At 46.7% G+C, this 14,208-nt stretch overlaps 2 protein-coding genes across 5 annotated transcripts; one reads left to right on the plus strand and one right to left on the minus strand.

Annotated features, from left to right (window-relative positions):
- Positions 1-3,046: 3,046 nt before the first annotated feature.
- On the plus strand, positions 3,047-5,083 carry LOC120650863 (xyloglucan galactosyltransferase KATAMARI1 homolog). Its single transcript, XM_039928152.1, has one exon. The coding sequence runs from the start codon at positions 3,126-3,128 to the stop codon at positions 4,593-4,595; it is 1,470 nt and encodes a 489-aa protein (XP_039784086.1). The 5' UTR covers positions 3,047-3,125; the 3' UTR covers positions 4,596-5,083.
- Positions 5,084-5,334: 251 nt separating this feature from the next.
- LOC120650864 lies at positions 5,335-9,765 on the minus strand. 4 transcript variants are annotated; one of them, XM_039928155.1, is made up of 5 exons: positions 9,670-9,765; positions 6,783-6,954; positions 6,444-6,576; positions 6,255-6,349; positions 5,335-5,727 (listed from the first exon to the last, which is right to left on the minus strand). In XM_039928155.1, exons 2-5 carry the CDS (start codon positions 6,794-6,796, stop codon positions 5,553-5,555), a joined length of 417 nt encoding a protein of 138 aa, XP_039784089.1. In that variant the 5' UTR covers positions 6,797-6,954; positions 9,670-9,765; the 3' UTR covers positions 5,335-5,552. The 4 variants fall into 4 exon arrangements, 3 of the variants coding, with proteins under 3 accessions (XP_039784089.1, XP_039784090.1, XP_039784087.1); XM_039928156.1 differs by lacking the exon at positions 9,670-9,765 and having other exon boundaries at positions 6,534-6,576; positions 6,783-7,149; XM_039928153.1 differs by lacking the exon at positions 9,670-9,765 and having other exon boundaries at positions 6,783-7,149.
- Positions 9,766-14,208: the final 4,443 nt, after the last annotated feature.

Raw genomic sequence — 14,208 nt, forward strand, 5'->3', positions numbered from 1 at the left:
CGACGGCCCATGATCCCACGAGTCTGTAGCCCAGATTAGGTCCATATGCTTGTGGATGCGGGCACATGCAGGGTAAAGAAGTGTACTAAATATGGAAATCCTATACATCTTCTACTAAATTTAGCTACTTACCTTCTACTATTTAAAATTCGTGCAATTAATAATCGGATCCGAGCAACGTACGACAGCAGGAAACTAGCACGCGTCGGGCGGAAAGCCATCCCATAGGGTGGACACGTGGCGCGACTAGAAAGGAGAGAGAGGGGATGGGAACCTAAATCAATTTCAAACTTCAATCAATCTTTTCTCCTAAACTATTCATCCAATTTAAAATATGTTTGAACCATAATATTTTTTGGAATTAATGTTACAAAATGAGATCCAATTTGATATATTTGATTATTTATTTTAACATCTCAACATTTTAAAATACTTGTTTAAAATTTTCAATATATATCACTTAACATTTGTAATGTACTATTTCAACATTTTTTAAAAATATTGAATTAGTATTCCTAAAATGTTGAATTAGCTTTTTAAATGGTTGAATTAGTTTGATCAAAATGTTGAATATACTACTACAAAGATTATGCTAAAAAAATATAATGAAATATGAACCACCATTGACGGAGCGACGGCAGCAACACATGCCAGCAACACGGAGTCACTGCTGCTTGCCTGAGTCTTTTTTTTTTGAGGAACCGGATTTATATTTCATTCATATTTTGATGGTTACAATCCAAAACTTACAAAGACATTCCCAAAAGAAAATAGAAATAAAATCTAGTCCTTGTAAGCACCTCCCGGACGTACTCGCCGCCGGCCGCCGGAGCCCGCAACTTGAGCCGACTCCCTCTCTGGCGAAGGAACGTAGTTTTTTAACGCCGTCTTGAGCAACACATCGAAATCGACATGCTTTTGTTGACGTTGAACGACCCGGCTAGAAAAGATAGCCATTGACCATCACATCGCCAGGCAACAGGAACTTCGACGCCTCAAGGACTGCCAGAGGCTCCATTTCACCGGACGACGAAGAACCTCGAAGGGGAACTGAACCACCCAAATAGGCGGGGCGCTGATAACCAACCCGATTTCACCTCGTGTTGGTACACAAACCTCACAAGATCGACGCCAAGAAGACGAGCTTCGCCGGTGAAGATAGAGGAGGGACAAAAGAACCCCTGCCAAGCACCACAGGCTACGCACAGGGAGCAAACGGACAAGTGCACGGCCCGCCCACAGCACAACAGGAAGATGCACAGACGCCAGACCGATGGTGGCCGGAGATGATAGCAAGCAGGGGTACAAGATTATTTCCACTCACCTTAGCTCCTAAGTCGCCAGCATCGAGCACAGAGAAGACGACAGCGACTAGAACAATGATAGCGCCACCGGCGGCTGGAGCAAAGGAAGACACTAACCCTAACCTATCTAGAAGTACTCTAATAGAAGGGGATATATACACCTCCCACCGGATCCGCGACTCTCCAAGCCGAACGGCGCCATAGAGGCCAGTGACGGCGAGGAGAGCCGGCGAATCCGGCGGACGGCGGTAGGAGCGAGAATCGCCTCGAAGTCGCGTGCAGCAGGGGGACGAGAGGCTTCGAGCAAGAACGAGACCTCTGGAACTTGATTAGAGGCGGCAGGATTGCTGCTTGCCTGAGTCGTGCGCGTGTGCCGCTGTGTGGGCCGTAAACTAATGTCTGGTGGGCTTTAACGGGCCGTTGGGTCGCTAGACTTTCTACCTGCCCCGGCTAAACCTCTATGCGTAACGTTGGCCATCGGCAGGTGCAAATCAAAACAAGCACTCCATATTTTATTGCATACTATACAAGGTCTCCTCACAACAAATGTTTGCCTGTCCCTTGGCAGTGTGCCGAGACATATATCTGCGGCTCATGCCAATGCCATGGCAACAAATTTTAGCTGTGCTTCGTGCAAAACCAAGGGAATGCCAGACCCGCCGGGTGACCAAACTAAAACTTTGGCTAGTCGATTTTTTTTAGCAAATGTGTCTGAGCACGTATTTCATTAAGAAAAGAAGCATAAAGAGAATACAACGACGAGATCATGAACCGTAATTCATGACAGGCCGAGAGTTCAATAGTAGGCGATTACAAAATAATTGTTAAGCGACCTACCAGCTGGATAGGAATGATGCCACAACGAAGAAGAAAAGGTTCCAGAGACCTAAAGCTTGCGTGCCGCCAGGACAAGGCTTCCTCAAAAATTGGCCACTCGAAATTCCGTGCAGCTTTTTTATCTCGGTAAGTTCTGTCCTGCTTTGCTATGGAAAAGTTTGGTGAACACATCGAATGGCGATCCTGAACGGCCAAGCAGAAGCATGTACGGAATTTAAACATATGATGACTAGTACACTTCAGTAAGCCAAACACGCTTTTAATCTCGGTATCTATCAAAAAATAAAAAATCTCCATAGCGCCCTCCCCTGTTAATTTCTCCCTTCGCTTGCCGTCGCCTCTCGTGTAACTCGCGCGCGTGCCACGGCGCCAGTGCCGTCCGGGAAGTCCAGATCGGTCACCGCGAAACAGGCAGTGATGCACGCATCCGGTGCCGGCTTTCATGCGGCCGGCCGGCCCTCCCCACAACCCGGTCACACCGACTGCTGCCCTGACGCGTGAGCACTGGTCCCGGTCCGCTGGATCGGCTCCTCCTTTTCTGGACCAGCAATAGCAGGGTAGCAGGTCCTTGAAAACGATGCGAGCTCGCGTTTCCTTTTTCTTCTCTCTTTTTAGGAGATCTTTGACCCCCATTTTTTTTTCGATTAATCATTTCTCCGATTTCTTTCCTGGCACGAAACGGGACACCGACAGATCTCGATCTCCATCTGATCGACTTGCGAGTACTACGGCCTTGCAGCGATCCGTTGGTATTTCTCGTTTATTAATCAGAATCACCACGACCAACGCAGCCCGGTACAGGAGATTCCGCAATAACTAGCACACCCCTAGTACATCCAGATTCTTGAGATCCGCGTGCAGATCGATCGACGCGAGGAGTTGGCTTGACAGCTGGGCTCGGCAGATCGGTTGCAGAATGCAGACAAGACAACGGTCACGGTACTAGCTCCACTCTCCACTGATCCAGTCCACACTTGCAAACCAATGAAGCCCACCACCACCGTCGGGTCAAGCTTCCAGAAAGACGCCGCCGACAAGTCTGATGGCGGCCGCGGCGGCGTGCTCTGGCCGTCGCGGGCATGCTACCTCGTCGCCCTCGCCACCACTTTCTGGGCCGTGGCGTCCGTTCTGTTCCAGCCGTCTCCCTTCTCCCTTCCCCTGCTGCCCAGCGTCACCGTCCGCCGGCACTCGCCCCACGAACAGCCGCCGCCGGCGCAGCCGAACCAGACCGCGGCGGCGGACCCCTGCGCGGGGCGGTACATCTACGTGCACGACCTGCCGCCGCGCTTCAACGACGACATCGTCCGCGGCTGCCGCGCGCTCCGGCCGTGGATGGACATGTGCCCCTACATGCCCAACTGCGGCATGGGCCGGCCGCTGGGCGCCGAGGGCGGCGCCTTCCCGGGCCGCGGCTGGTTCGCCACCGACCAGTTCATGCTCGACGTCATCCTCCGCTGCCGGATGCGGCGCTACGCGTGCCTCACGGCCGACCCCGCCCGCGCCGCCGCCGTCTTCGTGCCGGCCTACGCCAGCCTCGACGGCGGCCGGCACCTCTGGAACGGCACCGCCACGCGGGACGCGCTCGCGGCCGACCTCGTCGCGTGGCTCGCGTGCCGCCCCGAGTGGCGCGCCGCGGGCGGCCGCGACCACTTCCTGGCGGCCGGCCGGACCGCCTGGGACTTCCTGCGCAAGACCGACGACGACAGGGACTGGGGCACCAAGCTGCTCCGCCTCCCGGCCGTCCGGAACATGACGGCGCTCGTCCTGGAGGTCGACCCGTGGCACCGGTCCGCCACCGTCGCGGTGCCTTACCCGACCAACTTCCACCCGGAGACGGCCGCCGACGTGCGCGCCTGGCAGGCGAAGGCGCGCGCGGCGGAGCGCCGGTGGCTCTTCTCGTTCGCCGGCGCGGCCCGGCCCGGGAGCAACGGGACCGTGCGCGCCGAGATCTTCCAGCAGTGCGGCGCGTCGAGCCGGTGCGGGATGTTCCGGTGCGCCAAGGGGTCCGAGTGCGAGGCGTCGCCGGGCGCCGTGATGCGCCTGTTCGAGAGCTCCAGCTTCTGCCTGCAGCCGCGCGGGGACACGGCGACGCGCCGTTCCACGTTCGACGCCGTCGTGGCCGGGTGCATCCCCGTGTTCTTCCACCCGGACTCGGCGTACACGCAGTACACGGCGCACCTCCCCGAGGAGCCAGAGAGGTGGTCGGTGCTCATCATGCACACCGACGTGACGGCCCGGAACGTGAGCATCGAGGAGACGCTCGCCAGGATCCCGCCGGAGACGGTGAGGGCGATGCGCGAGGAGGTGATCCGGCTCATCCCGAGGGTGGTGTACGCGGACCCGAGGTCGGCGCGCGTCGACTTCAAGGACGCGTTCGACATCGCGGTGGAGGCGGTCCTCGACCGAGTGGCCAAGCGGCGGCGCGGCGACGCCGTCGACGTCGAGGGATGCTGATGGGCCGGTCTCCGGCTTGGGGGATCTCTGTCTCGACTCTGCCACCGTCACGTTGGAACCCCTTCCACCTTCCTCGATGGGCCATGGGCCCATGGCGACGTGCGCACACGCATCTAGGAGCATTTGGATGCCACTTGGACGCGTGTCTCTTCCTGCCATGCGCCCATGCGGCGGCATGGGCGCATAGTGGCGCGCTCTGCGGAGCAGCCCTGAGCATTCCTTTTTATTTTATCTTGGTTGGGTTCACTCTTTTAACGGCGGCGTCCATGGCATTGCCCTGGAGGTTTTTGGCGACGGCGGCGGGCTTCATTTGCAGGTGTTGTTCTATTTGAAGTTGCACGTGCTCTGATCGTATTCTCCAGCTACGTGTTCTAGTTTAGTTCCCGTCAAAATTTTTATATATCAATCACATCAATGTTTGAACATAGGATCTGACTCTTTGTCAAATGATTGATATTTAGATATCTGTCAATCACTTGTTGTCCATATACTGTGGGCCTTGTTTTTTGTGCATGTTAGTTGTGGGCCTTATCTTCTGTGTCGGCTGTGGGCCTTGTCTTTTGCGCCGGCCGGCTGTGGGCCTTGTCTTTTGTGCCGGTTGGCTGTGGGACTTATTTAATACTAGACAAATAAAAATTACAGCCTTATGTTTGTTGGATAGATGAAAAAAATATAAGAGTTTTTAGGCCCAACAACTTCAAAAAAGAAGAGGCCCAACTAAAAACACATGATAAAACACAGGAAAACAAGGAGACACTTGTGGCGGGAAATATTTTCATGAAAGCCCACCCAAAAAAAAGGGCTTGCATGTTTGCTCCCCAATGACTGACTGTCCATATATAAATCTCAAGTCAGATCGTTATCCTACCAAAAAAGAAACATAATAGGAGGAAAAAAAAAGAAAGAGAGAACAGATCTGTTCGTCCTCCTCCCATCCCCAACCCTCTCTTCCAGATCTCACGTGTGGGCATGGAGGTTCCCTTTCCCAAAAGCAAAAGAAGGCAAAGGATTGAGCACATCTGGGCACAAAACTATAGTATGAACCCTCAGGCTACTGTGATGGAAGTAAAAAACCTTATTCTCCCCTATGATCCACTGGTTTTTTGTTTGTTTCTGATGTGCAGATCCATTCCTAGATCACACACAGAACAAAAAAAAGAGATCCAATCAGATAGGAATGATAGAAATATCCAATCAGAATCGTAGAGTAATAACCTTGTAGATCTGAAAAAAAAACTTGTAGACAGTACTCTTGAAAAAACAGTGTAATTTTGAAAAGACACAGTGTAAATTAAAAAAAGAAAATAACTGAATTGCTATGCATGTATTCTTAAAGTTTAGATGCTGGCTGAATAAGAAAAATTTTGTTTGCATGCAGGCTAGTGATAGGGCATTGAAAAATACTGAGAGCATGGCAGCAGAGATGTCCTGCAATTCTATGGACAACTCAAACAAGCTTATAATGGGTGGCTATCCATTTGGGTGTGAGGTATGCATCTGATTGTAATGAAGGTACAATAAAAGAAGAAAATAAACAACTCTGATTGAAAATTGTTTTGCATGAAGTTTGTATGACTACATCACTAAATCATAGAAAAATGCAGTTGCAGGGATTGGTGAAAGACACGGGCTGTGGGGTTGAGAGGTTGACATCTGTACCTGCAAGACATCAATAATAATATTGTGAGCAGTTTGTGGAGCTGAATATTCCCTGTTGCATACTTTGTGTCCAGTTCAGTGACATCATTCAGCGTCTGTGAAAAAAAAAGCTTCATGTGTGAGCATAATTTAACCGTGATATGAAAAAAATATAAGAACTGTAGCAGAACTAAAAATGTAAAAAAATACCTGAGAAGACATATTCTCATGAACAGTTTCAACGAGTGTCTTCTTGAAAAGTGGCACCATCAATAACACAAGTTGGAGATAGTGTTCTACCCCTAGTTTGTTTGTAACAACAAGTTGACTTGAAAGGTAATACCTGCACAAATAATATTAAACTAAGACACCATCTCTGTACGAATCTATAAACTAAACAGAAAATAACATCATCTTTGTACGAATCTATAAACTGAAGAGAAAATAACACCAACTCTGTACTAATATATAAACTGAAGAGAAAATAACATTGTAACTAAAACAAAAATACAAGGAAAATTAAGAAAAAAGGATGGAAAAATAACATACATTGCATTTTCCATATGTGTGTCCTTTTACGCAATCAAACTTGGACATATCTTTGATCATGTCCCCCCTTCTAAACAGAAATATGTGGGAGCGTTGGTGGTAGTTGTTGCTGGCCAGTTCAAAAACTTGGACCAGATGCTTTGGAAATGAAGTGCCTCAATGAAGTGCACACCTAATGCAGGAGAGAAAGAGAGAAAAGATAAAGAAATTACAATATAGAACAAGGAACCAAAAATCCGATATCATGAAAGAGAGAGCATTTTTTAATCTAAAAAAAGATATCTTCGAGTGAACTCAAATGGCCAAAACCAGAACTATGACTGTGTGTATTGCTCATAATTTTCATCATCAGTATCTCTACATATGAGTCTAATACTCATGGTCATCTTGGACATCATCATGAAAATTACCACGTGCAGGTTGACTCATGTGGCAAAACAAGCAGCAAAAATAAGGTAGTACAACATACACCGGTCTATATCAGTTTGGGACACATACATCAACATACTATGATTCAACCATTATGACGCAAAATGCATGCATAGTCATAAATTTTTTTTGCTACAACACACATTATATGAAAAAATAATTTGCTTGAATGTCAGAACATAATATGACTCATCCTGGAGTAGTATAAATTTAGTTCTTCTAACTGACTAATTCTATGCACCTAACTGTGTGAAATTTATGTTTACGGTCTAGGTGATCCATAAAGACACATACACAAAACTAGGGAGGGAGGGAGAGTTCAGTGATCTAGAAAAAAATAGCACTACTCACAAACACACACACAGAGAGAGAGAGTTTACCAAATTATAGCAATCTGGAGCCATATAATATCAACTTTGTGAGACTATAATTTTTAATTTTTTAATCATATACAATGAAAAATGGTAATGCTTGGGTGGGAAATGTACTAACTGAAATTCTGGAAAACAAATCATATACAAAAGCGTCTTAGCAATCAAATCAAATACAAAGATATTATTTTCAAGAATCAATGGTTCAACACCCCTTAAAACAAACATATTAACTCTAGGATGATCATGCTAGTTCCTGCTATGCTCATACACCAGCAACGCTAGGGTCATAGTGCACAAATAAAAAACTTATTCTATCATGGTTTACCTGTACAAAAAAAAAGAGAAAAGGAACATAAACAGTTCTACAAAAAAGTCTTACATCACCATTGTAAAGCAAATCAAAATACTACTGTCTCGGATATGCTGCTTTCAAAGCTGAAAAAGAAGCAAAAGAAGAACTTTCCCCCTATCAAAACGAAAGAGTCATACAGTTAGCATGTATAACAGTAAAAAGATAAATCATTAAGCATATATTTAATTTAAATAGAAAATTATAACGAAATTAAAATTTTAATTACAAGATTCTTGGTATAATTTTGATACAAATTATTTTTGAATTTTAATTTAAACTCAGTTTACAATTAAGCATGTTTGAACTAGATTACACTAGAAAAAACAGAAATGAAAAAAACTCTTTGGACATTAATGAAACTTAAAGAATAAAAACGTATATTGAATTATAAGTTAGATAACACTAGCATATAATGATATTGTGTTGTAAGTTGTAACAGTCTAACCATGCATGTTGAAGCCAATGTGATTTACAGGTTACTTACAATGGACAGCAGACAACAACGAGCTACCAGGTTTTGCTTAACTCTACATTGGCACTTAGCATTACTACCATTATTTTAAGTTTGTTTCTAATAGAACCTTAGCTTATAGGTCTTCAGTGTACAATTAGTATGCTGCAGCATTTCACAGCTATAATTCTGTGAAAAAAAAGAACAGACAAGACAAGAACAAAATTGAGAAACAGACAACGCTTCTACTGGCTTACTACTACTTTTCACTAACAAAAAGGATGGTGTCAGACTTCCCATGTAAATTTCAATTAGTCAAACTTGCTAATAAACAAGGGAGTACTTCTAATAATTAATATAGATTAATAAGAAACTATTAAACTAACAAAATTGGTTCATGATTATTTCTCTGATCAATCTAGTACAAGATATAAAACATGCTTAAACGTTGCAAAAACAAAGACTACCATCCCCCAGCTAAAGCCAACAAAACCACCAATCCAATTCAGGTGTGTGGCCTAAAAATTCCATTTCAACAACCAAAACATGGTAAAAAAGGTAATTTTTTCCACAGTAGAAAGCAACTGATTTTTGCAACGAGGAGCAAAAAAATGAACTAAAAAACCTTGCACCTAGACAGTAGATCAGCACACACAGTAGACCATAAACCTAAGCCAAAACCTAGTCTCGCAACCAGAAAAAGCAAAAAAAATCCCAGCCCAATCCCTCACACACGCACATAAAACAACATCCCCTTCGTAGCATGCTGCGGTCTCCATCCTCAGCTTGCTGCTCCTTCATCCTGCGTGGCTAGTGCTGGCTCCAATCACCTCCAACCTCGTGTGACCTGCGGCAGCCTACTCGCCCTGAGCTCTCGCCCACGCAGGCTCAGATCGGCACTTGCCCAGTGCGCGCAGCCATAATCCCTTCCCATGGAGTCCATCACCCAATCCCGAAAATAGAAACATGAAAATACATTCCAAAAAGTTCAGGGATCCCAAATCCATCCCACAGCGTTCCTTGTGCTCCTCCAAATCCCTCCCCTCCATCCATGAAATGGAGTACAGACACACACTCAAATCACGGCCCCCTGGTCAGCGACACCCCGCAACTTCTGCCAGTTCGTTACTCAGCGATTCGTGCTCCTCCACATCCCTTCCACAGACATGACATGAAATGGTGTACAAAATAAAAAAAGCTACACAAGCAAAGGGGGGGGGTCTAGGGGGAAACCCTAACAAAATCGCAGAGGGTGCACCTCGCAGGTCACAAAAAACTTACAGCCAAAAGCTCTGCCGCCTCCTCCCTCGCTCTAGTTGGTGTCGCCGATGGGTGGCTCCGGTGGACCGTCGATCTGGACACTGGAATCAGCGATGGCGTCGCCCATAAGCCATGGACGCCTGCTCAGCTTCTCTCACATGCTCAAGTGGCGTGGGGGGTCTGGGGAGAAGCCGAGAGGAGTGGGGAAAAAAGATGACCACACAGACACAGTTATCCCCCCTGGTGGATTAATGGGTCCGTTAAACCAAACGGGTCTCACTTAACACAAAAACTGGACCCGATAATTAATGTTGCGGCCCCCCAAATGAAACTAGCACATGCTGCACCGTCGATTGATGGATAACCAGATTTCAATCGGCTGACGCCGAGTAAATCTGTTGAACATATGCATAGCATATTAAATGTAGACGAAAAAAATCGATTTCACAGATTGCCTGTAAATTGCGAGACGAATCTAAATTGGTCTGTAATTATATGATTAATTGCTACAGTAAATATGTGCTAACAATGAATTAATTGGTCTTATTAAATTCGTCTCGTAGTTTATAAACGAGCTTTGTAATTAGTTATGTGATTAGTCTATATTTAATACTTCAAATGTGAAAAGATTTTATTTTAAAAACTTTACCCAACCGAACTAAACAAGGCCTACATTTGAGAGTGCAGGAAATGTCAGAGCTGGATCAAACTAACATGTTATTAGAGCAAACAAGGTGTAAATGTTACGGCATTAACTGTTGGACTAATTGGGCTTCGCCCACTATTAGTCCAATTTAATCAAAGAACTTCAAAGGTCCACAATAGTTGCTAAGTGGAAAAGAGATTAGTACCGCATGGTGTTATCACTAATGAGGTAATCAACTTAAATAGTCACATAAGAAAAGTTGAAAGGAGACATAGGAATCCACACACGCGCGCCGCCGCGGCGAGCCGCGACGTGAGCTTGGCTTGGCCGGCCGGGCCGTGGCCTTCCTGGATGGGTCAAGTTTTGGTGCTCAGCCCAATAGCCAAACTCTAGCTGCCAGTAGTAACAGGAAACCCTAGTCGCCAACTCCCAACTACCTGTCCAGGTTCATCCCCTCCTAACAAGAAGTACAGAGGACTCCGGCGAGCAGGCCTTCGGAACTCCTTCCGTCCGTCAGTGTGGCAATCAAGTTTTTGCGGAGGGCCCCTTCAGGCGCGACTGCTCCATCCGCTCTGTGTCGACAAACACCACGACTGCTCCATCCGCTCTCTGCTGACAAACGCCACTCCCCCAACCGTCGCTGCCATGGCGTAGACAAGGAGAAATGCTACTGCTGGCGTTGGCGCCGACGCTGAAAGTGGTTCTGGTGGAGCTCATACCGCGGGCACCGGTACTGGGTCCATCCAAGGGTATAAACCAATATCTTCTCTGTTTAAGCATTCAATCATTACTATGGTGCTTGTTGCTTTGTTCAGTGGCACATTAGAGAATGCTTATGCTTATGTTGAGATGCTTATGTTCATATTAGTATCTGTCGTATCATTTTTATGGATTAAATCATGTTGCAAAATGGCTAGATATTCAACATTAACCTCACTGGATCTCGGGCTCCTCGTTCTTTTATTTAACAATAAAGTCGGCAACGGATTGTACGACCCTAATCCATTCAAGAAATTTCAAGCCCACTGAAAATAGTAATATTGATAGTAATTTGCATATTCCCCCTTTCCTCATAAATTATTTTATCACCCTTAAATACATGATGCTCGAAAACGTCAACAACAATACTCCTACATCAAGTATGGGAGTGGTGTGCTTTATGTTCTTGAGTTCGACAGCTGGATGCTTACAACAGGATGTTTACAAGCGAGCTAATTCGAGTATGTGAGTGTGTGTCTAGAGAGTCAAGACGGCCTCCGAGAGAAGATTCAGCTCCACCTTATATAACTCGATGGGCCATGCTACAATAATGTGAGAAGAGGGGTACCTCACCCACTAGGGTCAGCGTCCTGGTGGCAGGGAAGTTGGGAGCTCTACACATGTTCAAGGCAGACGATTAGTTACACCACGAAAAATGGAACAATACTAGTCCGGCACGCACCATGGCCACCTGCTTCTCCCGCTTCCGCTCCTTCACCATCTCCCCTCCCCTATCTTGAGGCAGTGGCGGCTACAACTCTGGCTCTACTAGCACCCGGCCCACGAAATTTCCCCTCAAACTCCAGTCTCGCTTCGCGCCGCTGCCTATAGATTTCACGGGAACATGAAGGACTGGACCGACTTGCCCTCGTCGCTCACCTGCTCAATGGGGTTTTGGCACCCCAGTCCTCCCTAGAGACGCTAATGCAGGTCATTATATTACCAGCGCTGCGCGCAGAGAACCATCAACCTGGCAGCAGCCAGAGGTGCAGAGCAATGCCGCAAACGACTGACACCAAGAAGCCTATGGTCGTCAGAGCTGTTTCCGCTGGGGTCTTCGGTTTCGTCCGCATCCCCTCCAGGTGGAGGCAGGTATCCGCCACCACCCCGGCGAGGTGGGCGAGAAGAATGGCGGTGATGGCGAGCGCCGCCTTGTCCTCAGGAGACGCAGCTGCGCCACGCCCGCGCTGCTGCTTGACGATGATCCGCCTGGTGATCACCATGCCACTTAGCAGCAGCGCCAAGCAAAGCGCTGTTCAACAGTAGCTAGAGATGGCATATCCAAGGGGGACTAGGGGGCTCTGAAAGGACCTTAATCGCGTGATGTCACCTAGAGGGGGGGTGAATAGGCATTTAAAGTTAATCCTGTAGATTAAAGCGCTTAACACAATTGTCAGCAACCAACCGGTCAGACCGCTATGGCAGACCGGTCAAACCGGTACTAGGCTTAGAAACAGAATTCAAACACTCGGACCGGTCAGACCGGTTGAGCAGACCGGTACTACGCAGAACCTGCACAAAAGTGTTAATCCTCCCCTTTTATGAGCTCTAGCACAAATGCAACTTGGTGTGGTGCTTCTTTAGGTGCTTACAAATGTATTTCTTAACCCTGCACTCACAGAAACAACAAAACCAAGTAGATCGAAGCGGAAGCACAAATAAAGCTAGAGTACAAAGTGTGAGGCAAACTAAATAAAGATAATGCAAGGAGACACAGAGATTTGTTTCACCGAAGTTCGGATTCACCACGTTCACCACGTGTGAATCCTAGTCTCCGTTGAGGAAGCTTATCGCGACCACAAGGTCAAGCTATCTCCTCCTTTTCACTATTTGACCATGTGCCCTTGTGGCACACCTTTGCTGCTGCAACAAACTTACCGCTGCTCACCACAAGCTTGGGAGCGAGCCGGCGACGCCTAGCCGTCTAGGAGGCTTCTCCTCCAAGAGTAACAAATGCTTTAATCAAGTTGGCGATGCAACCACAAGTGCTCAAGCTAGGGCTTATGCTCTCACTGCTCAAATGCTCTCTTAGCAAAAGTTTCACTCAACCCAACTCAAAGGATTCAACTCTAATCACTCAAATCTCACAAAGAGAGGTTGGGGAGGACTTCTCAAGTGCTCTCACGGCTCAGAGATGGCTCTGGAATGTAATGGCATCAGCACCCACGAATGGGTGAAGTCAAGTGGTATAAATACCCCTTCTCACAAAACTAGCCGTTGCCCTATCAGTGTTAGACCGGTCAGACCGGTCCCCCAGACCGGTCAGACCGGTCGGTTTTGAAAACTAGCCGTTGGAGGCTCACCCTGCTCAGACCGGTCCCCCTTGGACCGGTCAGACCGGTCCTTCACTGTTTTCTGCAGTTAGCTCTCACTCCTTAGGCTAAACTCTTTAGGGACTGGTTTGAGCACTTTTGGTATTGTCTAACCTACTGATGTTGCATCCCTCTTAATAGTACGGCATACCTATACTCAAGTACATAAAAGAAATATACAATTTCCACAATTACTTGAGCTTCTTCATAATATAATCATGCCGACTTTTCTTTGATCAAGACCATGAGGGCATCAACATCTCCAAGTTCAGTGAGCATGCCTACTTGAGTTAGTGACTTTGAATCATCCTTCTTATAAGAATGAAATCCATCTTTGATTCACAAGTCACATCCATTTACCAAATAATGACACTCTTCAACATAGAGCTCTCCATGACTCTAGGATCTCCGGTATTTTTGACCCGTATCGGTTTCCTTGCTCCCCCCAAGCCAACGCTCGCGTAGCCTCTTGAAACACGCCTTTCGGTCCTCTCTACCTTCATCCTAGCCGTTTATATTGAACTTCATATTGATTTGTGTCATGCATGAAATCTTCTTTACCAAAATAAATTCACTATTTAACTTTCATATGCAAGCTTTCCAATTTGAGACAACATATGCACATCAACTCATGTCTCATTCACTTTTCTCTTGCTTGCTTCCCTTGACAATAATTATTCATCTCATATGACAAGTCTTTCTAATTTGAGACTATGCAACAACATATTATGTCTCATTCTCATAACCTTTACTTGTCATATGAATTCCATCAAAAATCGAACAAGCCTTTAATTGATATTGGAGCCTTCATGTCAATCATGAGTACCTTGCTCTCAATTTTCT

This window comes from Panicum virgatum, chromosome 9K, assembly GCF_016808335.1.
Source record: "Panicum virgatum strain AP13 chromosome 9K, P.virgatum_v5, whole genome shotgun sequence".
Taxonomy (NCBI): Eukaryota; Viridiplantae; Streptophyta; class Magnoliopsida; order Poales; family Poaceae; genus Panicum; species Panicum virgatum.

What these genes read in the sequence shown, in the direction of transcription:
- LOC120650863 (XM_039928152.1), top strand. Translation starts at nt 3,126, where the DNA reads ATGAAGCCCACCACCACCGTCGGGTCAAGCTTCCAGAAAGACGCCGCC.
- LOC120650864 (XM_039928155.1), bottom strand. An exon ending in ATGAGAATATGTCTTCTCAG is followed by an intron (nt 6,350 to 6,443) that starts GTATTTTTTTAC and finishes TTTTTTTCACAG; the next exon opens with ACGCTGAATGATGTCACTGA. An exon ending in TTATTATTGATGTCTTGCAG is followed by an intron (nt 5,728 to 6,254) that starts GTACAGATGTCA and finishes TGTGTGATCTAG; the next exon opens with GAATGGATCTGCACATCAGA.